General features: G+C 38.6%; 1 protein-coding gene across 3 annotated transcripts in view; it reads right to left on the reverse strand.

Annotated features, from left to right (window-relative positions):
- Positions 1 to 27,555, reverse strand: part of CADPS2 (calcium dependent secretion activator 2) — a 567,688-nt gene that overhangs the window by 84,674 nt on the left and 455,459 nt on the right. For all 3 annotated transcript variants that reach the window (XM_024250127.3, XM_054559726.2, XM_054559723.2), the window contains 2 exons: positions 13,894 to 13,997; positions 5,398 to 5,554 (listed from right to left, as the gene is read on the reverse strand). In XM_024250127.3, coding sequence (XP_024105895.1) covers positions 5,398 to 5,554; positions 13,894 to 13,997 — 261 coding nt within the window. The remainder of the gene's footprint in view (positions 1 to 5,397; positions 5,555 to 13,893; positions 13,998 to 27,555) is intronic.

Here is a 27,555-nt window from a genome sequence, read left to right on the forward strand (position 1 = left end):
GACCACACATACCTTTATCTGATCCTTTCTGTACTCTTTAACCAACTCCTTTCCTCTGCCCCCCACAACACAATGCCCTTATAAATATTTCCTCATTAAAAAATAAAAGTTCAAGGACTCTCTTGTCTTCCTTAAAAAGATTATATTATTTTATAAATGCCCACAGAATCTGCTTTTTATACAGTGAAATGAGACTGAACTGGAGACCTAGTACTCAGGCTCTGACTCGTCTCTGTCCATAACTCCCTGCTGTCAAGCCCCCGCCCGAGTTCCTGCCTCTAGGCATTAGGTTTCCACAGCTAGAAAATGAGTTTTGTTTAAGATTCCTTCCGTACTCCAAAAGATAAAAAACTATTTTTAAACATCGAAGCATACAAATTTTAATATAAGGAAGATAAGAAACCAATTAGGACGTCTGAATTATTCATGAACCACCTCCCAACTCAGCTATAAAGTTTTCAAGCCACTAATAAAGTACAAATTTTAACTAATATCTCCATTAGTTTCAGAGGTCTTAGTAATTTTAAATTTTGGGAAAGCAAACATAAATATGCAACATTATTAGTAATAAATCACAAACTGTTTAAAAATCTAAATATAATTAGCAGCCTATTTTGTGTAACGCACACACACATAGACTGATGCCGATGTAAGCAAGCACTGTTTTCCAACAAATTAACTCCCTTCCTAATATTGGACATTCAGAGCTCTCTGTTCTATTACCTTTGGATAGTTAAAGTTGTAATCACTTGGAATTTAGACAGCAACTCTAATTGCGCCAACATGGTAAAAACTATAATGCCATGGCCGCAATGTAAGAATTTCTTTTTCTTTCAAGGGGTACTAAAAGAATACAAGTTCAATATTTTCCCATAGTTTTCCAAAAGGACAATTAGGGGGCAGCTGCAGGTTGACATTAAACATTTGAATTGAATTCACTAAATAACTCAGAATCTAAGGAATGTAATAAAACAAAACAAACATACAATTATTAACAATGGTCTTCAGTATCACCAAGGGTGATATTAATAGCTAGAAGAATTATGTTTTATCAGTTACTCAGTGGTCTTGATTTTGGATGGAAACTTGTGAGTTTGGGATAAAAGTCACTGCATTTTATTTCAGTTCCCCAGATCACACCACACTCTCAGTACCAAAAGGAAAGTATGACACTGGGGAACTTTTCTGTTTACCTCTCCACATGGAGGAGCTGTTTTTCTCAGAAATAATTGAGGTTTTCTAAAATCTGCAGATCACCATAAAATAAAAGCCAAGACCTAGACTTACCCTCAAAACTGAGTGCTCAAAAGAGATGAGTACTAAATGCTTCTCTATTTTGACTGAGTACAGTACAACAAAATAGCACAAGATGATACGTAGTCAATGTATAGAAATAGTTAAATCAGGAGAGAAATATAAAAAGTATTTAATATGTGAATTAAATATTTGTAAATATGATGGAAAATTACATTTTATAGTTATAATTACGAAAATTATGTAGTTTTAATTTATTACCCCACAAATTTACACTTGCGTTGAAAAAGCTCTTCTTAAAAATAAATATGAAAAAATATTAATTCATTGGAATTAATGATATTCCATTCACTGTAGATAAGTAATTCCTTGTAGATAAGTAATTCCATTCATTGTAGATGAATGAATATTCCATTGTAGATGAATGGAATATCATCAAAAAATATTAATTCATTGTAGTAGAAGTTCTCCAACAAAACTTCCAAGAAATCCACAACATATTTTGCTTTCTTTATAAAATAAGTTACAATATTTTGAATAAGTTAAAATATTCATCATCTTACCTAACTGCTTGATGGTGAACATTAATAATGCCTCTTTTTTTTATTATACTTTAAGTTTTAGGTTACATGTGCACAACGTGCAGGTTAGTAACATAATGTATACTTGTGCCATGCTGGTGTGCTGCACCCATTAACTCGTCATTTAACATCAGGTATATCTCCTAATGCTATCCCTCCCCCCTCCCCCCCACCCCACAACAGGCCCTGGTGTGTGATGTTCCCCACTCTGTGTCTAAGTGTTCTCATTGTTCAATTCCCACCTATGAGTGAGAACATGCGGTGTTTGGTTTTTTGTCCTTGCGACAGTTTCCTGAGAATGATGGTTTCCAGCTTCATCCACGTCCCTACAAAGGACATGAACTCATCATTTTTTATGGCTGCTTAGCATTCCACGGTGTATATGTGCCACATTTTCTTAATCCAGTCTATCATTGTTGGACATTTGGGTTGGTTCCACGTCTTTGCTATCGTGAATAGTGCCACAATAAACATAAGTGTGCATGTGTCTTTATAGCAGCATGATTTCTAATCCTTTGGGTATATACCCAGTAATGGGATTGCTGGGTCAAATGGTATTTCTAGTTCTAGGTCCCTGAGGAATCACCACAGTGACTTCCACAATGGTTGAACTAGTTTACAGTCCCACCAACAGTGTAAAAGTGTTCCTATTTCTCCACATCCTCTCCAGCACCTGTTGTTTCCTGACTTTTTAATGATTGCCATTCTAACTGGTGTGAGATGGTATCTCACTGTGGTTTTGATTTGCATTTCTCTGATGAATAATGCCTCATTTTAAAATGCCAACATACATCTAAGTATGTTTGATTCTTTAGTTTTCATTCAAATAGAGAGTTAAAAAATATCTTACATATGGCCGGGCGCAGTGGCTCATGCCTGCAATCCCAGCACTTTGGGAGGCCGAGGTGGGGGGATCACGAGGTCAGGAGATCGAGACCATCCCTGGCTAGCAGGGTGAAACCCCGTCTGTACTAAAAATACAAAAAAATTAGCTGGGGGCGCGGTGGTGGGCGCCTGTGGAGGCAGAGCTTGCAGTGAGCTGAGATCGTGTCATTGCACTCCAGCCTGGGCAACAGAGTGAGACTGCATCTCAAAACTAAACAAAACAAAACAAACAAACAAAAGTCTCAAAAACAAAAAGCAAAAAAACGAAACAAAACAAAAATACCTTACTTACTTATTCTCATTTAGGGGACTTAATGCCTAATATACATGCTTATTTTTGGCAGCAGGTTTACTGTTATACATTTGTCTTAAGATAATATTAAAAACCTGACTATAATTTCATAGCAGAAAATGAATGATGATAGAAGATTGGGAAAGGAAGACAGTCATTCCACGTTGGCTAGCTGGCAGGAAGGAACCAAATTGGAACTTAAAAACTGGCTGAGTGCCAGGTGCAGTGGCTCACACATGTAATCCCAGCACTTTGGGAGGCTGAGACGGGTGGATCACTTGAGGTCAGGATTTTGAGACCAGCCTGGCCAACATGGTGGAACCCCGTCTCTACTAAAAATATAAAAATTAGCTGGACGTGGTGGTGCACGCCTGTAATCCCAGCTACTTGGGAGGCTGAGGCATGAGAATCGCTTGAACTTGGGAGGCCACTGGAAGTGCCACTGGGAGTGTCACTGCACTCCAGCCTGGGTGATGGAACAAGCTCTGTCTCAAACAAAACAAAACAAAAAACCTGGCTTAGGATAATTTGCAGAATGAATGATTCACATGTGGATAATTGCATGTGGGTTTATTAACAACCACTGAGAGAGCAGGCCTTATGGTTGAATCTAAGGTAGGAATTGTAAGCTTATAATAGCATCTTTGGAAATGAAATGAAATTGGATAGGAGAATGAATAAGACTAACAAAATCTATAGGATTTATTTATCATCTATTATATGTGAGTTATCATCTTCTTTAATGCTCATTGACAATGACACTGTTGGTGCTATTATTTTCCTTCTTTTATAGATATTGCACCTAGAGTTTGGAGAGGTTAAGCTATTGTCAAAGGTCAAGTAGTAAGTGACAGAGAGACGTGAATCTGTCTAGCACCAAAGCTCATGTTGTTAATTACTCTAACATGATGCCTCTCTTACTAGAACAGAGGTTTTTAACCCGGTGCCCTAAATTTAGGATGTCCATGGAAAGTACAATATTACAAACGATTTCATATCTATGTGATTTCCCACCCACCAGTTTTATCACAGACTCAAAGGGGTGAGCAACCAAAGGAGGTTAAAGACTAGACTAGAGCCATGAACAAAACCAATAAAGATTTTTTCTTTAAACAAAGACAACTATAAAAACATGAATTTAGGTTTACAACCACAAAGATATAGCAGTGGCCTTCTGGGAAGAGAGCAGCAAAAACATGTGCAGTTTTAACATATAAAATGTTCAAATAAAGTATAATAAAAAAAGTTCCAAATGTATTAACAGTGTGAAGAAGTTCCTTGGAGATTCAGAGCAGACTTGGGCTGCAGGAAGACAGGGAAGAAGGAAGGAAGGCACCTCTCATTTGGGTCTGGGTTATTCAGGTCACATGGTGAGCACTGTGTTCGTCTGAGCACCACACTCCAGAAGAACACTGAGAAATGGAGTGAGGTCTATTCAGGGTAAGGTGATGAGAATGGCAACGGGCACGAAAACCCTATCGTAAGACAGAGTTGTTTTATATGGGAATAAAGAGTTGCAGAAGAAAATACATGACAGAAGACAACTGTTGCATTGATCAAAGAGAATGGGTCAGAACCAGAGGTTAGGAGGAGGCAGAGTTCACCCTGGTGCATCATGACAAGAATTTCATTCAGCAGGGAATTAGTGACCCCATGTTCACTTCAAGTGCTGAAACAAAGGCTGTCAGTGGTAACCAAACTTGAGACTAAATGAAACTAAAAAAAAGCATCACAGGAAAGGCCTAGGAATCTGTATGTGAAAATCTTGATAAAAAACAAAGTTTGTTTTGTTTGCTAGAAGACCATCTACCAGAATAACTGTAAAATTTATTATTAAATTGAGAATAAAAGTATCAATAGAGAGCTTTTACATTCTCCTGAATTTCTAAATGTTGAATGAGCAAGTTATACCACATAGCAATATCTGCCTATCATCTGTACAAATGAATCGACTCTCAGGCCAGCAATATTACCGCAATGGACTTAAGTAGGAGCCTTAACATAACATGATTTCTACAATAATGAATTACTAAGGTGTCTTTCGGAGATGTAAATGTTCTCAAGTACTTTAGAAATGCCAGCCTTTGAAGATTTTCAGATTCATAAGGTACAATACAGTTCATAAAGAAGGGTGCCTAGGTTATCAGACTTCAGTGAAGGTAGGAGGATGGGAATGAGAGGACCTTCAGAGCCCACTGGAGTGTGGGAGTGTCCCCGGGCTCCCTTAGTCTCTGGCCTGACATAATCGGGCAGGCTGAGCAAACCTAAATGTTACCCATGCAAACTCTTGTCAGGCTGGTGCGAGGGCACAGTAGAAATACATTCACATTCAACATTCTCCCACCCCTCCCCATTTCACATACTAAAGAAAACGCAAATGCTCACTGTCATTTCGGAGGAAATTATTAAGCAGTTGGAAAAGAGGAAAACTATCCCAGGAGTCTTGTGGTTGAGCCTCTAATGCAGTGTCCATATCCACTGTAAATAAAGCCCAAAATTTCTCTGCATGTTCAGCCAGTAAATCAGGCCACCAGGCAAATGCCTACAAAAGGATAAAAACATAAAGGAGAGAAGTAGATTACTTTTTAGAAACATGCACAAGTACTGTGCCAGTTGAAAATATTTTATAACATGTCTTAGTTTCACAAACAGGTATGATAAACAAAATATAATAGTTTTTAACCAGAGAAAAATTTTATAGGTACACATTAAAATCATACATTTGGCACTGATGAATGAAATAGAAAATAGAATTAAAATGTACAAGGACATTTATTCCTTTTTAAAAGAAATACATGAGTAGTTTACAACATTTAGAACGTATATAAAACAAAAAAGAAAATTATTTGTATCTCATAATTTAAACATATCTATTCCGAATTTTTTGGTGTATTTACTTCCAATATTTCTTTTTTTCTCTGTGAATAGAAACATTAAAACATTTGGTATTACACTTTATATGATTTTCCTGTGATTTCACTTTTAATATAATAGCATAATCTTCTACTATAAGAATATACTGTTTTTTACCAATTATCCTATTAAAATGGCTGTTTTAAATTTTTTGCTATTCTCAGTGATAGCGTAGTAAATATTTTTACATAAATATCTTTGAATATAATACTGATTATTTCCTTAGGATAAACCTCTAATAATTACTGGATTAATGGGTATGCATTTTAGAGTCTTCACACATTGCAAACTGCTCTTTATGAAAAGTGTTTGCTCACATCCATTCTCCATTCAGCAGCCAGTCATCATTTCATTTTTTTTGAGACAGGGCCTCACTCTGTTGCTTGGGCTGGAGTGCAGTGGGTTGATCTCGGCTCACTGCAACCTCTGCCTCCTAGCTTCAAGCAATTCTCATGCCTCAGCCTCCCAAGTAGCTGGGGCCACAGATGTATGCCACTATGCCCGGCTAATGTTTTTGTATCTTTAGGAGAAACAGGGTTTTGCTATGTTGGCCAGGCTGGTCTCCAACTCCTGGCCTCAAGTGATCTGCCGACCTTGGCCTCCCAGAGTACTGAGATTACTGGCGTAAGCCACGGCACCTGGCTTCAAATATGAATTGGATTATAGCAGGAAGAGATATAAACCACAAAAAAGGGGATTGCAAAATTTTGACACACTATTTTCTTAAGAACTTTTCATGTTTATAAAAATTTCATGTTTCACATTTATAGTAAATATGGCCTTAAAATAATAGATATAAAATAATAATCAGTAACTAAAAAGACTGCCATGTAATTAATTAGCAGATGGTAAAGGCTGACTTAAGGAAGAACAGTGTAGTATAAATAATAGATTTGAGAGTTGGGGACATTTTAATGGCTGGCTCAATGCTGTGACCAATATATGAATGTGAAAACTAGTTGGGAATGGTATGCATGATGAAAATTGAGCATACTGTTTTTTGCATATGTTACCTTTGAATATTTTTTGGTTAAATATGTGATAAAATGGGTATATGACATTACGTAAAAACGCACAAAAAAGTATACATGATTTCATTACACAGATCTTTTGTGCCTATCTTTTGTAGCTATAGTGGTGACAAAGAAAAGAAGAACCTGAGATTCCCAACTCTGAGTAGAGCAGCACAGAAAAATGCAGCCATGCAAAGAGACATTTTCAAAATCTCACTTCCAGTTCACAGCCAATATCTTTGCAAAAGGTTAAAATTAAGAAAATAACAGTCATGTTAGTTCAGGTTGTTTCAGGACTCTGAGTAAAATTCCTAAAGGTCTTCTTAAAGTTAACTTGGAAGACAAAGCCAGGATGAGGAATGAAATAAAATGGAATACATTTTTTTTTTCCCCAAAACAGCTTCAGGTTGGCAAGATTCTGCCATCAACCGGAAAATTTCATTGTTTTGCAGAAGTATATATTTATATCTCAAGTTGTACTCCTGATGATGCTATTCTTAATGAATGTAAGCCAATCTGTGATGAATGCCTCTTCTCCTAATGATGGCTAAAGAACGCTTTAAGCAATCACTGTCCTTGAAAATGAAAGCAACAGTTGCAGTTATCTTGAGAATACAGGGTCTTGTCTACCACCTGTCCCCTTCTCTTTCTTGCCATCCCACCCTGGGTTGGTAGGAAGATGAGGGGCTGTATAATTCCCTCCCTAGGGTATTACTTCCTGTGGGGTGACTGAGGTTCAACAGCATCAGGGTCTCCACCAGGGAGGAGAAAACCTCCCTCAGAAATGCATCCATCTACAGGGTACTAAACAGAAGTCATGATTATCTGGGTTAAAGTTCTTTTGGCTTTAATGCTAAGCCACTAATTAGTGTAAATGAGATGGCAGAGGCAGAAGGCAATGTTTAATTTCCTTAAGAGGGAAATATAAAACAAACCTTGATTTTAAGTCCTTCAGCTTAAAAAAACTTACTACCGGCAGGGTGCAGTGGCTCACAAGTGTAATCCCAGCACTTTGGGAGGCCGAGGAGGGTGGATTACCCAAGGTCAGGAGTTCGAGACCAGCCCGGCCAACGTTGCAAAACCCCGTCTCTACTAAAAATACAAAAATTAGCTGGGCGTGGTGGTATGCATCTGTAACCCCAGCTACTCAGGAGGCTGAGATAGGAGAATCGCTTGAACCCAGGAGGTGAAGGTTGCAGTGAGCCAAGATTGCGCCACTGCACTCCAGCCTGGGTGACAGAGCAAGACACTGTCTTAAAAAAAAAAAAAAAAACTTATACAGGATTAATAATACAAATAAGCAATACAAATATGTGGCAAGCTGACAATACTTGGAAAGCCTTTTTTTTTTTTTTTTTTTTTTGGTAGTAAATGTAGTTTACAACAGTGGCAGGTAAAAATGAACCCTGAACCGAGAAGCAGAGTACTGAGCTTTTGAGCTTAGTGATGATACTTGAGTGATAACGGTCAAATCAGTTCACTGGGTGGATTTCCATTTATTTATCTGCAAATAGGCAATAACAATACTTGCCCTAACCTCTCCCAGTGTTGCTGTGAAAATCAAATAAATATAAAGGTTTATTGCTGTACAAATGTAATAATTGACTACCGCAATCAGTAATTACAAATATGTGTTGACTACCACAATCAGTAATTACAAATATGTGTCGAAATTCATATAACTCTTATATGAGTTTATGTGTTTTAAAAATAATGTCCAACATGAATTAAATGGTGTTTATGTGCCAAGTACTGTTCTAAAGGTTTTATAAACATCATCTTACTTAATCCCCCAAACAATTATTTCAGGTAGATTGTACAATTATCCTTACTTTATAGGTTAGCAAACAGAGATTAAATAACTTGCCCAAAGTCATACAGTTGGTAGATAACAAAGCAATGATTGAATCTAAGTCAGCTGGAGCCTAGAGACCAAGTTCTTACACATATAGTGTCTTCTTAAGGGAGGCATATGGCACATTGCCTGTCTATCATCTCTCTCTCTCCATCCAGTCATCCATCCATCCATCTATCTACCATCAGCAGATCAGACCACTGTTAGTACCTTTTGATTTATGGCCTGATTTCTTTATATCTTTTCTAATTTTTACTAAAACCTGAGGCCTTTGATTACTTTTTTTTTTTTGAAGTGGAGTCTTGCTCTGTCACACAGGCTGGAGTGCAGTGGCACAATCTCGGCTCACTGTAACCTCTGCCTCCCAGGTTCAAGTGATTCTAATGCCTCAGCCTCCCAAGTATCTGGGATTACAGGTGCCCACCACGAGGCCAAGCTAATTTTGTATTTTTAGTAGAGATGGGGTTTCGCCATGTTCGCCAGGCTGGTCTTGAACTCCTGACTTCAGGTGATCCACCCGCCTCAGCCTCCCAAAGTGCTGGGATTACAGGTGTGAGCCACTGCACCTGGCCTTGATTACTTTTGCCCTCAAAATATAATAAAAAATTATAATTTAAAACAAAACAAGGAGGATGGCTGCCTAAATGAGCAAAAACAGTGAGTCTGACTTTAAATACATTTTGTGCCTATTTATTCCCCAAGACAAGATTAATTTGCAATTCTGTACCTTGTCGATAATCCTAAAGGTTCTGGAGACAATCCAGTGTCTATAGTATCCCCTGCCCCTGCCACACATATACATACATACTCACATACACAGCGACATGATTCTGAGGGCCATATTCTAAAAATATTTAAGTTCTCTTGAGGGACAGATAGAATGAACAGGTGACACCTATTGTCTAACTAATCATAAGTTTTTTACAACTCCTGTGATTCACTGATAATCAGGTTCATAAACATAGATATAGCAATAACCAAGTGAGATGATGAGCTGAAAATGCTCCAAAACATATGAGAATGTAAAGTATTATTCTCATTCATATATATTATAAATCAGTAAATAATGAACAAACATTTTTGGTAGAGCATTCATGCTCATGCAATTGGTTTTGACAGTCACTGCTGAAATGGGAATTCTACTTCTATACCTGAGCCATATGCAAGCTACTTGATGGTCATCCTATTCCAAGATGAGGGACATTTGTTGGTCCAGCAGCTAATATAACTTTAAACTTAAACCCATCCTAAAAAAGGTTTATCTCACTGACTATCCAGATATCAACAATGTGTAATTGAGGTCATTTCAACAGTTGAGACTATTGTAATCTAGTTAGTCAACAGGAAATCGATTTTGTTCATGGTAAATTCTTTTGTATAACCACACTTTAGTATATTCCTTAGGCATGCATGCCAGTTGGAGAGGAATAAGGATACACACAAACAAAAATAAATTTAAGAAATCAAATACCCTTTCTCTTTACATTAGAATCCAACCAGAAGCATAATTTGGTTCAGATACTGATGTTTATGGGAATGCACACGTGCACAAATACATGTGTTCACACTGAACTCTCACCGTCCAGGCTCTTGTTGAAGTATCCCAGCAAATGAATCAACCATTTGCAGTGAACTGAGAGCTGTCTGCATTGCAAATACCAAATTACTGCCAAACAACCTTCTTGCCCATGGTGGAATGGATTTGGTGGATGACATCGTATTTAAAATATTTTAAGGATCTTAAGTCAATATTTTGCTGTAATAATAAGCAACCAAGTAACAACTTGAGTTGTGCTCATATTTTTCATGATCCCTCCCTCTCAGCCCTTCTACTGATATTCTCAGCACTCCATCCATCCCCCTTAGGCAGAGTCCTTGGATATATACCAGAGTACAAGGAAAGAAGAGAACGACAGAATGGAAAGGGACATCACCAGGTTTGCATTGTGATCACCACGCTATGCATCTACATCCCTGTTGTGATGCTGTGGTTCAAATCTGTCAGCAGAACTAAGGCAGGACGATCACTCCTGCCATTCTACTTAAATTGCAAAACAGCAATGTGGTTTATTGGAAAATGTCCAGGTCTGGAGCTTGGCCTGAGTCTTCACCCAATCACTCACTAGCTGTGCACCTGTGGCGAGTTGCTCAACTTTTCTGGGTCTGTTTTCTTATCAGTAAAATGGCGTGTGTGGAGGGGGCGTACTGGTGAGGGACTATGGCTTTTTCAGCAGGCATTTGACACCTCCTAGCTCTGTCAAAGCAAGTGGCTTTTAGATGGAGAGTTGTCAGATCAGTTTGCCTAAAATATCTGGTCAGAGACGGTCTGGTCACTGAAATGTGGAGGCAGCCTTAAAAATTTTCTGGAAAGGAACTTAAACTATCTTTCTAAGGAGAAAACACAGGAATTCTGCAGAAAAGCCTGAGAAGAGAGGTTGAGAGGCCTTCAAAGAGAAGGGAAAACTGCCTGATAAGTTACTGTCAAAGATCTGAAGGACATGAAACCTGCTTAACTGAGAAATTGTTGAAGGATAGAAACAACCTCTTAGCCCTGTAAAGTAAACTGCCACTGTGGAGAGAGGGAGAATGAAAATAAAAGGAGCTGACATGCGAGCCACTTGAAGGTCTCTTTGAGGCAGACACATTAACCTCCACCAAGGGAGCTGAGCCAGGTGCTCTTTCATGGAGCAAAGGAACTCTAGCTTGAACATCCAGCAAAATAAATATCAGTGCAGAATGCAGTCCACCAATTCACTCTGGAAGTCAGTCTGGAATCAGACCAATTCACTTCCCAATATTGTTCAGAGAAAACGTGAGATTTTCTGTTTTGTTTTGTTTTTTAAAGGACAAAAAACAACCAAAGACACAAACCAAATATCAACATCCCTTCAGTCATGTTTTACTTAGATAGCCATCAGTAACTATGCAAGCAATTATTAAGAGGATACACACACAAAACAATATAACAAAAATTAGCACATTCAAAGAAAAACAGACATTCTGTAATTTCAAAGAAAGGACTAACTGGCTTTAAAATGAACTACAATCAGAGTAGATTGTATTTTAAATTCACATAAAAGAGGTATCCTATGCTAATAAAATAGTGGAAATCATTTTACTCACCTCTCTTCCCTGAGGGTTTCCAAGAATTTGGAAGCATTGCAGAGTAGAACAATTGCCACAGTGTTACAAAACATCTTTAAAAAAGGTCATCATAATAGTCCTATATTTCAGTATCTAGTATAGTGATATTTATGAGTAATGATTATCTCTATTTAATAAAGTCAACAGTATTTTGTGGATTAGTAAATAATATATACATTTTAATTGTGTTTGGATACATTATACTTTGACAAGCATTTTTAGTGATTGCAAGAAGTATAATTAACATTTAATTTTTAGTTTTTGTAAAATGTTTGAGAATAAAAGATATACCTGTTTTGCTGAAATATATACTGCAATTGAATATCCAATTATTAATAGATTTTTTAATTCAAAAATCCTAATACTCTGACAATAATGCCTTTTAACAAAAGACAAAGACAAAACATACATATATTTTATCACATAATCACTTTCATTGTAACATAGCTGTGGTACCAGCCTAGGAAAGAACCTCCTGGGAATTCATTTCAAATTATTGAAGCAGCTGTTTCTTCAGTTTAAAATAAAATATCCATAACAAGTTCACACATGACAGATGCAAGCTAAAAACTAGATTCCACAGTGTGAGCTAAAAGCAGATGTTTTGAATGATCATATTTATAACCAGATCTCATATTTATAACCAGATACAATAAATCTTAGTTACCTATAGTAAGGATTCATGAGTACTCTTTTCTATGAATTGGCTTAAAATGTAGTTCCTGTAGTTTCCTAGATTTTTTAGAACTAGGCTTCATTAAATACAAAAATTCTGTAAACTCATATGTATTTGGTCATTTTTTTCTTGCTCATTTCATGTGCTTCCTCAAGAATAAAAGCACTGTCAGGGCACTGACATTTATTATATTTATTTAATGCTACACATTCTCCCAACCCAACTCAAAGTCAGAAAACTTTCATTTTTGTTAATAAACTCACGGCTATTAGAAAGAGTGAGAATTTTAAGTCTCAGAATAAGCAGTTTGCTTGGTGAAAAGCCACTCCAGATCTTTAGTGAATGTTAATATGTAATTAGAACTTTAAAAAATTATAAACAGTACAGGTTTAAAACTTAATTCAAAAAAGTGAAAAGTTCGATGTTGACAGTGAAAGCCTAGAGTTATCAACCATACACTTATGATTGTTTTCTACTAAAGTTTTGTTTTATAGTGTATCACAAATTTTCCCCTTCCACGTTAACTTACATTTCTAAACCAAGGCAATCGCATAGGGGGAAAAGCACGTGATGCAGCATTGTAAGACGGGTTTGTGTTCTGTCTTTGCCTCTTAGCAGTTACATATTTGGACTGAAGGCAATGCAGGTTGATTAATTATAGGACTTTTCTGTAGCCCTTGCTGTTAACTAACTGCACTTAATGTTAACTAACTGCCCTCAATGAAAGGCAGGCAAATTATTTATGGAATTATGAGAGAAATACAGTGAGATTTCTTTCCTTTGTTACTGCAGTCTTGCTATTACCAATGAGACAGCAAATACAGAATCAAAAAAAAAAAAAAAAAAAGCCCAGTGGAAATTACCCCTTGGTTTGGGAAATAAAAATCTCTTCTTGCAGAATAGCTCTGAAAGTTGCCTTAGGGTCATTGCAAGCTCTCTTGTGGTCATTAACTTTCCCCCTTCTTCAATAACTGATGAGCTAATTTCTCACGGCACAGATCCCATCAATGTTTGTTGTCAGGAATAAACATGAAATTACACAGACACACAATTGCTTTGTAATATATAGGAGTTATGTTTTTAGAAAATTCACATGTTCTCATATGTGAATATGCAATGGGATGTACAGTGATGCAGTGAAACACTGCTTATCGTTGGTGCTTATTCATTAAATATTCAGATATGTATCAAGATTATGGGCAGGCCACTTATTCAGTGTAGCCACAACCATGGTGAAGCCTTACATATAGCTTTATACTACAGTGAAAACAGGTCATCACCTCTGCGTGATGCTCTTCATTCTGCTGTAAGACTTCTATGCAGAGCTCTGCCAGATGAAGAATCTCTTCCAGCTTTCTAGCAGGAGATGCCTGGTTCATGGTCTCTATATGAAAAAAAATCATAATCATGTTACCTTGAAAATAAAAAGCCAAACATGTTTGAAGACGTAATGATGAAAATAGAATGTTGAAATAGAATGAGAAATAAGAAATACAAGAAATACAAATGAATACATTATTCAGAAAAAAAAAAAAAACAAACAGTTCACCAGATTGCAGGAAATATTTCACCCACAAAGCAATGACAGGGAACTGCAAGTGCTTTGCCATTTAATATATAAGAACAGGTGCATCAGCACATTAGATGCTCAACTTCTGCAACAAACAAGTTATAATTCTCTTCAAGGTCAGCGACACAAAGAGAGCAGATACCACAGTCTTTTCTTTCTCTCTGTATTGTATTATCAGTACAATACCATTCTTACCAGATGAGTCATTCCTGGCATTAGCAAAACCCATGCTTTTTTGTTACTATTTAAATTCACAGCCTGAAATGTCTATAGTTCATGTTGATCTTAAATTCAAGAAGTACAAAGTCACCTAAAACAACTCTGACAGCTAGCAATTGACTGATTTCCTCCCTATTTCCAAGCCACCATCCCACCCCACCTTTCCAATTGAGGGGGTTGTGGGGGAGGAAGGCGGAAGTATTCTTTGAAGCTGAAGGTTCTTTCTGCAGTAAGCCGAACTGGTATAAAAAGGAGAGACCACAATAAGATTAAGTGCAGTTACCTGAAATTCTGCTACAGAGAAGGCAAAGTAGTTATTTTCTAAGATTCAACAAGCTGGCAGAAATTAAAGAGGCCCTGTGTAATGAAACTGTTCCAAAACAATGTAAAGATCAGTTCCCAGTAAGGACATTAAAGATAAACGTTGTCTGGGATTCATAGGCTCTTTCTCTGCTCAGCAAGGAGGTTGTGAGGAAAGAAAATCTAATTTTCAGTAAAAGAGATTCTTCTGGGGAATTTAAAGGCCATTTTTTTTCCTGCAACAGTTTTCCCTTGATTTGCTTCTTCCTAAAACCTCAGCCTTAAATTTGGAGGAGACACTTTCATTTGCTCTGTTCTAACATATTCCAAAGGGATGTACAATGATGCAGTGAAACACTGCTTATGATCGGTGCTCATTCATTAAATATTCATTATGCACTCACTGTAGCTCAGACACAGTGCAATGTACTGATGTGGGGTTCACATCCCTCAACCCTCAAGCCATATACACTTTCTACTATATTCCCCTACAGAATGGAAAGCCATTGCTCCTCTGTGACAAGGTTCCAAAATTACAATAATTCTTTAGAAAAATCAGTGTGAAACACCAAATAGTCAAGTGTGCCTACAATGTTGTTGGCTGTAGGAAGTACAAGGCAGTATGGGACATACTTCCAATCTCAACTCAGAACCAGAAAATCTCTACTGAAGAGATCCATAGACATGAATGATCAAATGTTTCATCTGTTTCATGAACATTTCAACAACCTCAAAGAAGCATGAAGTCAAGTAGGCTCATGACTTTGCATGACAACCTACTTAATCTGGGGGCCGCTCTAGCTGTTCTAGTTTTGTCAGGAAGAGAAGGCCCCTAGGAAAAGTTTGGAAGCAACATGAGGCAAACCTATTGGTGATGCAGGAAATGTGAGGGAAGACTGCTGAAAGCAGGTCTAGGGGAGACATCGGGGGAAGGTAAGCCTGAAGCATGGTCTTAGAAATAACAAATGACCTGAGAAAGACGAGGAGGAATTTTTAGAGAAGAAATACTGTATGACACAGATGAGGTGCATTTTGGAGGAAGGTGATAATAACAACCATTAGAAATGTTAGTTTCAGGTGGGCAGATCACCTGAGGTCAGGAGTTCGAAACCAGCCTGGCCAACATGGCGAAACCCCGTCTCTACTAAAAATACAAAAATTAGCTGGGCCCAGTGGTGGGCACCTGTAATCCCAGCTACTCAGGAGGCTGACGCAGGAGAATCGCTTGAACCCAGGAGGCAGAGGTTGCAGTGAGCCAGGTTTGCACTATTGCACTCCAGCCTGGGTGACAGAGGGAGACTCCGTCTCAAAAAAATAAAAAATAAAAAATGTTACATTTTCTTGAGAGCCAATTATGTGTCAGGCACAAGCCGGGGCACTTGCCACATGTTAGCACACACATTTTCCTAACAGCTTTGTTTTTTAGTCATGTAATTCACAGATAAGGAAACACGCTCAAAAATGCAAACAGCTAAAAAGCTGTGAAGGTGAGACTTGAACATGTGGGCTCTTGTACTTGCCTAGCTGGAGTAAGAACGTGCTAAGAACGATGGGTGATTATGGGAGACTAAGTAAGATAATAAGTAGACTAGATGACTATATCCTATGAATAACTTGGGGCAAATGTTTCTTAGCAGGGCCTCAGAATAAATTAATTTTAGGAAAATGTATTTGGTGGTTGTGTCCAACAAGGATTGGTGAAAGTGTGTGATATGGATCCTGAGGGTCTGGTTTAGTAGAATAGTGAACTATGGAAAGATGATAGTAGGAACAGAAAAGAAGGGAAAGATGCACAGACACTCCAAAGGAAGAATTTGTGAGCCATTGTTGAGTGGCTAGAATTTGCAGGCCAGAGAGGAGTATGATTCTGAGATTTGGAGACCTCATGGCTCAGAGAATGATGATGCACGGTTGATAAAGTTAGGCAATGGGTCTTCAATGGACCATCCCATAAATTTTAGCACTAATTACATTGCCACATAAGTGTGATTTAAAATAAGTTAAATATTCTAAACTAAAAAAAATTGTGTATTGTAAAACCTACAAACATGCAGTGTTAGGCTATCTGAATCTTTGCCTGACAGACTGCTACTCTGCTTCAAGATTCGACTTTAATGCTACCTTAAAATTGGACCTTCTCAGAGTTCTGGGTCTGAATGAGTTGCTCCTCTCTCTGAGCTCCCCTATTACAGGCTCCTGAGTCTGTTGCTAAACTGTACTAGATCAAAGTCAGAAACTGAGTCTCAGTCATACAGTTATCTTGTGCAGGCTTTGGACCATGGCAGGTATTTAATGAATGTTTACTGAGAATGCAGCAGAATAATTATGGGAGGAAAAGAATGTTAAAAAATTCAATCAATAACCCAACATTTTTAACTTTGCATGCGATTGCAAAGAGCTCATCTGTATCTAATACATCAAGGGTGGATAAGAGAGCATGCTCACGATAAAACGCAGCTGTAGTCTGAGAACACTTCTCAAATAACTGACAAATGTTTAGTTCTGAAATTCTTGAAGAAAAAGCTTTCGAGACGAGCCAAGATGGCCGAATAGGAACAGCTCCGGTCTACAGCTCCCAGCGCGAGCGACACAGAAGACGGGTGATTTCTGCATTTCCATCTGAGGTATCGTGTTCATCTCACTAGGGAGTGCCAGACAGTGGGCGTAGGTCAGTGGGTGAGCGCACCGTGCGCCAGCCGAAGCAGGGGCGAGGCATTGCCTCACTCGGGAAGCCCAAGGGGTCAGGGAGTTCCCTTTCCAGGGGTGACAGACGGCACCTGGAAAATCGGGCCACTCCCACCCAAATACTGTGCTTTTCCGACGGGCTTAGGAAACGGTGCCCCAGGAGAGTATAGCCTGCACCTGGCTCAGAGGGTCCTACGCCCACGGAGTCTCGCTGATTGCTAGCACAGCAGTCTGAGATCAAACAGCAAGTCGGCAGCTAGGCTGGGGGAGGGGCGCCCGCCATTGCCAAGGCTCGCTTAGGTAAACAAAGCAGCCTGAAGCTTGAACTGGGTGGAGCCCACCACAGCTCAAGGAGGCCTACCTGCCTCTGTAGGCTCCACCTCTGGGGGCAGGGCACAGACAAACAAAAAGACAGCAGTAACCTCTGCAGACTTAAATGTCCCTGTCTGACAGCTTTGAGGAGAGCAGTGGTTCTCCCAGCACGCAACTGGAGATCTGAGAACGGGCTGACTGCCTCCTCAAGTGGGTCCCTGACCCCTGACCCCTGAGCAGCCTAACTGGGAGGCATCCCCCAGCAGGGGCAGACTGATACCTCACACGGCCGGCCAGGTACTCCAACAGACCTGCAGCTGAGGGTCCTGTCTGTTAGAAGGAAAACTAACAGAAAGGACACCCACACCAAAAGCCCATCTGTACATCACCATCATCAAAGACCAAAAGTAGATAAAACCACAAAGATGGGGAAAAAACAAAGCAGAAAAACAGGAAACTCTAAAAACCAGAGTACCTCTCCTCCTCCAAAGGAATGCAGTTCCTCACCAGCAACGGAACAAAGCTGGACGGAGAATGACTTTGACGAGCTGAGAGAAGAAGGCTTCAGACGATCAAATTACTCCGAGCTACGGGAGGATATTCAAACCAAAGGCAAAGAAGTTGAAAACTTTGAAAAAAATTTAGAAGAATGTATAACTAGAATAACCAATACAGAGAAGTGCTTAAAGGAGCTGATGAAGCTGAAAACCAAGGCTCGAGAACTACGTGAAGAATGCAGAAGCCTCAGGAGCCGATGCGATCAAATGGAAGAAAGGGTATCAGCCCTGGAAGATGAAATGAATGAAATGAAGCGAGAAGGGAAGTTTAGAGAAAAAAGAATAAAAAGAAACGAGCAAAGCCTCCAAGAAATGTGGGACTATGTGAAAAGACCAAATCTACGTCTGATTGGTGTACCTGAAAGTGACGGGGAGAATGGAAACAAGTTGGAAAACACTCTGCAGGATATTATCCAGGAGAACTTCCCCAATCTAGCAAGGCAGGCCAACATTCAGATTCAGGAAATACAGAGAACGCCACAAAGATACTCCTCGAGAAGAGCAACTCCAAGACACATAATTGTCAGATTCACCAAAGTTGAAATGAAGGAAAAAATGTTAAGGGCAGCCAGAGAGAAAGGTCGGGTTACCATCAAAGGGAAGCCCATCAGACTAACAGCGGATCTCTTGGCAGAAACCTTACAAGCCAGAAGAGAGTGGGGGCCAATATTCAACATTCTTAAAGAAAAGAATTTTCAACCCAGAATTTCATATCCTGCCAAACTAAGCTTCATAAGTGAAGGAGAAATAAAATACTTTACAGACAAGCAAATGCTGAGAGATTTTGTCACCACCAGGCCTGCCCTAAAAGAGCTCCTGAAGGAAGCGCTAAACATGGAAAGGCACAACCGGTACCAGCCACTGCAAAATCATACCGAAATGTAAAGACCATCGAGACTAGGAAGAGACTGCATCAACTAATGAGCAAAATAACCAGCTAACATCATAATGACAGGATCAGATTCACACATAACAATATTAACTTTAAATGTAAATGGACTAAATGCTCCAATTAAAAGACACAGACTGGCAAACTGGATAAAGACTCAAGACCCATCAGTGTGCTGTATTCAGGAAACCCATCTCATGTGCAGAGACACACATAGGCTCAAAATAAAAGGATGGAGGAAGATCTACCAAGCAAATGGAAAACAAAAAAAGGCAGGGGTTGCAATCCTAGTCTCTGATAAAACAGACCTTAAACCAACAAAGATCAAAAGAGACAAAGAAGGCCATTACATAATGGTAAAGGGATTAATTCAACAAGAAGAGCTAACTATCCTAAATATATATGCACCCAATACAGGAGCACCCAGATTCATAAAGCAAGTCCTGACTGACCTACAAAGAGACTTAGACTCCCACACATTAATAATGGGAGACTTTAACACCCCACTGTCAACATTAGACAGATCAACGAAACAGAAAATCAACAAGGATACCCAGGAATTGAACTCAGCTCTGCACCAAGCGGACCTAATAGACATCTACAGAACTCTCCACCCCAAATCAACAGAATATACATTTTTTTCAGCACCACACCACACCTATTCCAAAATTGACCATATACTTGGAAGTAAAGCTCTCCTTAATAAATGTAAAAGAACAGAAATTATAACAAACTATCTCTCAGATCACAGTGCAATCAAGCTAGAACTCAGGATTAAGAATCTCACTCAAAACCGCTCAACTACGTGGAAACTGAACAACCTGCTCCTGAATGACTACTGGGTACATAACAAAATGAAGGCAGAAATAAAGATGTTCTTTGAAACCAAGGAGAACCAAGACACAACATACCAGAATCTCTGGGATGCATTCAAAGCAGTGTGTAGAGGGAAATTTATAGCACTAAATGCCCACAAGAGAAAGCAGGAAAGATCCAAAATTGACACCCTAACATCACAATTAAAAGAACTAGAAAAGCAAGAGCAAACACATTCAAAAGCTAGCAGAAGGCAAGAAATAACTAAAATCAGAGCAGAACTGAAGGAAATAGAGACACAAAATACCCTTCAAAAAATAAATGAATCCAGGAGCTGGTTTTTTGAAAGGATCAACAAAATTGATAGACCGCTAGCAAGATTAATAAAGAAAAAAAGAGAGAAGAATCAAATAGATGCAATAAAAAATGATAAAGGGGATATCACCACCGATCCCACTGAAATACAAACTACCATCAGAGAATATTACAAACACCTCTACGCAAATAAACTAGAAAATGTAGAAGAAATGGATAAATTCCTCGACACATACACCCTCCCAAGACTAAACCAGGAAGAAGTTGAATCTCTGAATAGATCAATAACAGGAGCTGAAATTGTGGCAATAATCAATAGCTTACCAACCAAAAAAAGTCCAGGACCAGATGGGTTCACAGCTGAATTCTACCAGAGGTACAAGGAGGAGCTGGTACCATTCCTTCTGAAACTATTCCAATCAATAGAAAAAGAGGGAATCCTCCCTAAATCATTTTATGAGGCCAGCATCATCCTGATACCAAAGCCTGGCAGAGACACAACAAAAAAAGAGAATTTTAGACCAATATCCTTGATGAACATTGATGCAAAAATCCTCAATAAAATACTGGCAAACAGAATCCAGCAGCACATCAAAAAGCTTATCCACCATGATCAAGTGGGCTTCATTCCTGGGATGCAAGGCTGGTTCAATATACGCAAATCAATAAATGTAATCCAGCATATAAACAGAACCAAAGTCAAAAACCACATGATTATCTCAATAGATGCAGAAAAGGCCTTTGACAAAATTCAACAACCCTTCATGCTAAAAACTCTCAATAAATTAGGTATTGATGGGTCGTATCTCAAAATAATAAGAGCTATTTATGACAAACCCACAGCCAATATCATACTGAATGGGCAAAAACTGGAAGCATTCCCTTTGAAAACTGGCACAAGACAGGGATGCCCTCTCTCACCACTTCTATTCAACATAATGTTGGAAGTTCTGGCCAGGGCAATTAGGCAAGAGAAGGAAATCAAGGGTATTCAATTAGGAAAAGAGGAAGTCAAATTGTCCCTGTTTGCAGATGACATGATAGTATATCTAGAAAACCCCATTGTCTCAGCCCAAAATCTCCTTAAGCTGATAAGCAACTTCAGCAAAGTCTCAGGATACAAAATCAATGTACAAAAATCACAAGCATTCTTATACATCAATAACAGACAAACAGAGAGCCAAATCATGAGTGAACTCCCATTCACAATTGCTTCAAAGAGAATAAGATACCTAGGAATCCAACTTACAAGGGATGTGAAGGACCTCTTCAAGGAGAACTACAAACCACTGCTCAAGGAAATAAAAGAGGATACAAACAAATGGAAGAACATTCCATGCTCATGGGTAGGAAGAATCAATATCATGAAAATAGCCATCCTTCCCAAGGTAATTTACAGATTCAATGCCATCCCCATCAAGTTACCAATGACTTTCTTCACAGAATTGGAAAAAACTACTTTAAAGTTCATATGGAACCAAAAAAGAGCCCGCATCACCAAGTCAATCCTAAGCCAAAAGAACAAAGCTGGAGGCATCACACTACCTGACTTCAAACTATACTACAAGGCTACAGTAACCAAAACAGCATGGTACTGGTACCAAAACAGAGATATAGATCAATGGAACAGAACAGAGCCGTCAGAAATAATGCCACATATCTACAACTATCTGATCTTTGACAAACCTGACAAAAACAAGAAATGGGGAAAGGATTCCCTATTTAATAAATGGTGCTGGGAAAACTGGCTAGCCATATGTAGAAAGCTGAAACTGGATCCCGTCCTTACACCTTATACAAAAATCAATTCAAGATGGATTAAAGACTTAAATGTTAGACCTAAAACCATAAAAACCCTAGAAGAAAACCTAGGCAATACCATTCAGGACATAGGCATGGGCAAGGGCTTCATGTCTAAAACACCAAAAGCAATGGCAACAAAAGCCAAAATGGACAAATGGGATCTAATTAAACTCAAGAGCTTCTGCACAGCAAAGGAAACTACCATCAGAGTGAACAGGCAACCTACAAAATGGGAGAAAATTTTCGCAACCTACTCATCTGACAAAGGGCTATTATCCAGAATCTACAATGAACTCCAACAAATTTACAAGAAAAAAACAAACAACCCCATCAAAAAGTGGGCAAAGGACTTGAACAGACACTTCTCAAAAGAAGACATTTATGCAGCCAAAAAACACATGAAAAAATGCTCACCATCACTGGCCATCAGAGAAATGCAAATCAAAACCACAATGAGATACCATCTCACACCAGTTAGAATGGCGATCATTAAAAAGTCAGGAAACAACAGGTGCTGGAGAGGATGTGGAGAAATAGGAACACTTTTACACTGTTGGTGGGACTGTAAACTAGTTCAACCCTTGTGGAAGTCAGTGTGGCGATTCCTCAGGGATCTAGAACTAGAAATTCCATTCGACCCAGCCATCCCATTACTGGGTATATACCCAAAGGACTATAAATCATGCTGCTATAAAGACACATGCACACGTATGTTTATTGCGGCATTATTCACAATAGCAAAGACTTGGAACCAACCCAAATGTCCAACAATGATAGACTGGATTAAGAAAATGTGGCACATATACACCATGGAATACTATGCAGCCATAAAAAATGATGAGTTCACGTCCTTTGTAGGGACATGGATGAAATTGGAAATCATCATTCTCAGTAAACTATCGCAAGAACAAAAAACCAAACACCGCATATTCTCACTCATTGGTGGGAATTGAACAATGAGAACACATGGACACAGGAAGGGGAACATCACACTTCGGGGACTGTTGTGGGGTGGGGGGAGGGGGGAGAAAAAAAATAAACAAATAAATAAATAAATAAATAAAAAAAGAAAAAGCTTTCTTCAGAAACAAAAACTTTGTCAGAAAATGTCTTCAATACAACTTTTAAGCCTCAAGAGCATATCCCTTATCTTTCTTAATTTCTCCATTTTTAGATGAAGAGTATTAAGTTTGGGAGTCAGAGGGTTCCTGAACCCCTTAAATTATGTACTAATTTTTGTATGTAGGGGCATTTTTGGGGTGGGGGAGAAAGACTGTATCTTTCATCAGATTCTCAAAGTTGTCTATAAACCAAACAGATGCTAAGAAGCACTGAACCAGATAATTTCTAAAATTCCTTCTAGCTGAGGCAATCTATGCCTCCCATAAACGTTGCACTTATATATTGCATTATATTATTTCAATGGACTCATATATGTGTATAACATGTTTTTCATAAAGAAAGAGAAAGGAAATAAAATTCATTTATGTATCAAAGATTAGAAATTTATTTCTCCTACATACTTTAGTGCTAGGGACTAGCACTATTTGAATCTTTGCCTACCTCTTCATGTTTGCACATTTTACAATGCACAATATTGTTTCAGTTTAGAATATATAACTTATTTTAAATCACTGAAGTATATAGGAAAAATAAATCCTGCATACTCTTCTGAATCCTCACAAGCATTCTGCAAATTAGATAATCATGATCCTCCATTTCCAGAGTCTTGGAGAGGCTGAAGGTGTCTGAGGTTATACAGTTTGTTGCTGGCTGAGATGACATTAAAATCTTACCTCTGATGTCATACAGACAGAAATAATATTACAATGACTTGAATTACTACAATTCTTTTTCATTTTCAACTTTCTGAATAAAAATCACACACAAATGCCCCCACTCCACATCCTTAGCCACAAGTATGCAATAATAGAAAAGAATCACAGAACCAACCTCAGAACTTATTATATGTGAATCTTTCAAAATCAGCTATTACATGTGACACTATCTTAAGTACAAACTCTGAGAGTACCCTGTGTTCTAGTGAAATTTAAAAACATTCTAAAACATTTATTCTTCCTAGATTAAGTTTATTGAGAGGATCAAAACTTTGTACTTGAACATAATAGCCACTCTAATACTTTAAATAGATAGCATTTTTATCAAGTACACTGTGTATCCCGTCTCTGGTTTCACCCATTTGGCTACGGCCAAGAAGTTTAATGCATTCTATAGTCATAATTCTATTAGATAACAAGGTTATCAATAGCTCCATTAAAAAGCGGAACATTGGGAACATTTGAGAATTCTTCCTTAAAATGTTTTTTTCACTCATTTTGTAACATTTCCAAAGCATTACAGATGGCTCTATATCCTTCAAGCTTCACACCAAATTGCTGATTGTTGTAATACATTTCAAACAGTGACATTTAAAACAAACATGCCAAAAGTAACAAGGTTTCTTGATGAATTTCAATGCATTGTTCTTGGCTATGATTCTTCTTTGCTCTGGAACACTTTTGGTTTTCTATAACACTCCTTGGCTCATTGAAACAATTCATTTTTAATTATACCTCCATATATTTAAGAAGAGATCCTACTGGGGAAGGGGAGGGAGGATGGAAAGATGTAAAAAGATAGCTTGACTGTTTGCTTTGGTAGGGTTTCATTCCATTCCATGGGTTAGAAAGGGGCACACTCCTGGCACACTGGACTGGGCTGCCTCCCTTGCTGCTATTCCCTGTCAAAGTCCCTGTGGTGGATGCACAGTGATGCTCATGGTGAAGCTTATACCAGGATGTGGGAAGAAGACCAGTAAGATACCTTCCTTTTTATCCATATATGATATGTAGTAATTTGTCATGCTTTGACCTTAACTTTAAAAATTTTTAAATTGATGAATAAAAAAGTATTTGCTAATAACCCTACATGATGATTTGATATATGTATATATTATGTAACAATTGTCACAAATTAATTTTGATAAGAGAGATTTTAAATGTCCTCACCTCCACTCACCATGATCTTAAATTTAATAAGCTGATTGTATCTGTACTTGCAGCTAAACAATAAATAGTGTTGAAGATGGTGTTAGATTGAAGGACTATGGAAATAATTCCATCACAATACTGCCCTATCTTCTTCCCTCCTTTGCATCTAGGCCATGATGATCAGCTAGGGAGCATGAAAAAATAATTCCTGTATATGCATTCATTTCTTCTTTGGTTTTTAAACTCCTCAGATTCTGTGGCCCTGAATTTGATTCAACAAACATTTTATTCCATGTAAGATACTTCGCTAGCCACTGAGGGGATACAATGATTAAAAAGATATTATTTCTGCCTTCAAAGAATTTATATATATCTCTAACCAGATTATAAGGTAGAATATGGCAACCTATAATCCATTTTTGGTCAACATAAAGAAGACCTGTTATAAAGTCTGTAAAGAGAATGAATTAAATGTAAACAGTATGTAAGAACAGGGTTATTAGCTTGCAAGAAATAGGATCAAAGATGCATCAATAAGGCTTTAAATTGCTATGTATATCATATGGAGTTTTTCAGAATGAAATTATGGTGGTGGGTATGTGTTCGAGTTTAGAAAGCTAGCAACAGTCCAAAGGAAGTCTTCCACCTCTTCCCCCTCCCATTCAGAGAAAAGCATTCACTCACTCCTCTGCTTCTTCCCTCTCCAGCTAATGACTATAAATCAGACGGATGATGAAAAAGTCCTGATGTTCAGGAGACAGCTGAGGTGAGAAACACAAAAATCTTAATAAGGGACTGTAGGGATAACTTCAGAAAATCAGAAAAGAGGTGTGGAAAAAGGGAGAAAATGGGAAAATCTCCACTATCTGGTGAAACAAGGGAAAGGAAGGATTACAGTTTGGCAACAGCAGGGATATGAGCACATGGAAGCAGTCACCTGGGGCACTCTCTGAAGTGAGGCCCAAACAGTGAGGCTTTACCTTGAGAGCCTGTAAAGAACAAGGACATTAGGGACCAAAGGCACAGCATCTAATTTCTTCTATGTGGAACCCCAAATGTGAGCCAGTAACAAGGACTGTCAGCCTACTCTCTTGTGGACTGCTTGCTGGCAAAACTTATCTACCATTAGGCCCAGCTGAAGAAATGGTGGAATGGATCCTTCCTTTTCCCTCTCCCCACTAAAGGAGATAGTGATTGATCCCCTAGCTGTTCCCCCTGCAGAAATATAAAGCAACATTACATTACACACTCTCACACACATATACACAATGCTTTGGGCACATAAACAAATTGTTCTAATTACAGAGATCAGAAAATACTCTATCTTAGGTAACTCGTCAATGTTAGATACCTTCTGTTCATTTATAAACCATAATCCCCTGGCCAGGCACGGTGGCTCATGCCTGTAATCCCAGCACTTTGGGAAGCTGAGGCGGGTGGATCACTTGATGTTAGGAGTTTGAGGCCAGCCTGGCCAACATGGTGAAACCCCGTCTCTATTTAAAAAAAAAAAAAATTAGCCTGGCATGGTGGCACACGCCTGTAATCCCAGCTACTTGGGAGGCTGAGGCAGGAGAATTGCTTGAAACCGGCAGGCAGAGGTTGCAGTGAGCCAAGATCGCGCCACTGCACCCCAGTCTGGGTGACAGAGTGAGACTCTGTCTCAAAATAAAAAAATAAAAATAAAAATAAATAAATAAACCATAAGTCCCTTTAGTCTACCTTAGCTAGCCAGGGAATTTCTACTAGATCCCCAGTCTACTCTAATTTGAATCTTAACTCTGATATCAACATCCTCCCTCTTTGCATAGTACAGACTGATGACTCAGTTGGAAAGTCTAAATTTTTATCTAGATTTTCTGACCCTTCCTCCAGCTCTGGCCATAGCAACCTGTGGTAAGTTACATGGTGCCAAAGTCTAGGGCTAGTAGGCTCCAGGAGGTCAATCCTGGCCACATCTCAATACTTATAGGCTTTCTTATTCCAAGATAAGAGAGTGGGAAATTAGGTACTTCCTTACCCATTAAAAAAACAACCCATTCCTGTCCCTGCCATCTGTTTGCCAGTTTTTAGAACTTGTGGCTAGGTGCACCTAAGGAACTTTTGGACTCAGTACCCTAAAGGAGATAGTATACAACTTGGTAAGAAGACTGCCTCAAAATCTGGGGGTAAGGTGGTTCCCAAAACCCAACTTACTTTTTCAGTTCTTTAGGGTCAACTAGCCTATAATTGCTCCACTATCTATGACATCGCTAAGATCTGGCACTGCCAACTAATGAAAGAAAATGAGGAATCATTGACTCTCTCCTGGTTTATCTGACTGAAACCCAAATGATATTATGGTTCCACAAGTGTTGGACTATGTACTGCTTTTGTCAATGAATGGCGTACCTTCAGTATAGATCTCCATTTCTCGGCTCCAGCATGCATCAGAATCACCTGGAGGACTTGCTAAAACACAAATTGCTTGGCATCATTCCGAGTTT

The sequence above is a fragment of the Pongo abelii genome, chromosome 6 (assembly GCF_028885655.2).
Source record: "Pongo abelii isolate AG06213 chromosome 6, NHGRI_mPonAbe1-v2.0_pri, whole genome shotgun sequence".
In the NCBI taxonomy this organism is placed as follows: Eukaryota; Metazoa; Chordata; class Mammalia; order Primates; family Hominidae; genus Pongo; species Pongo abelii.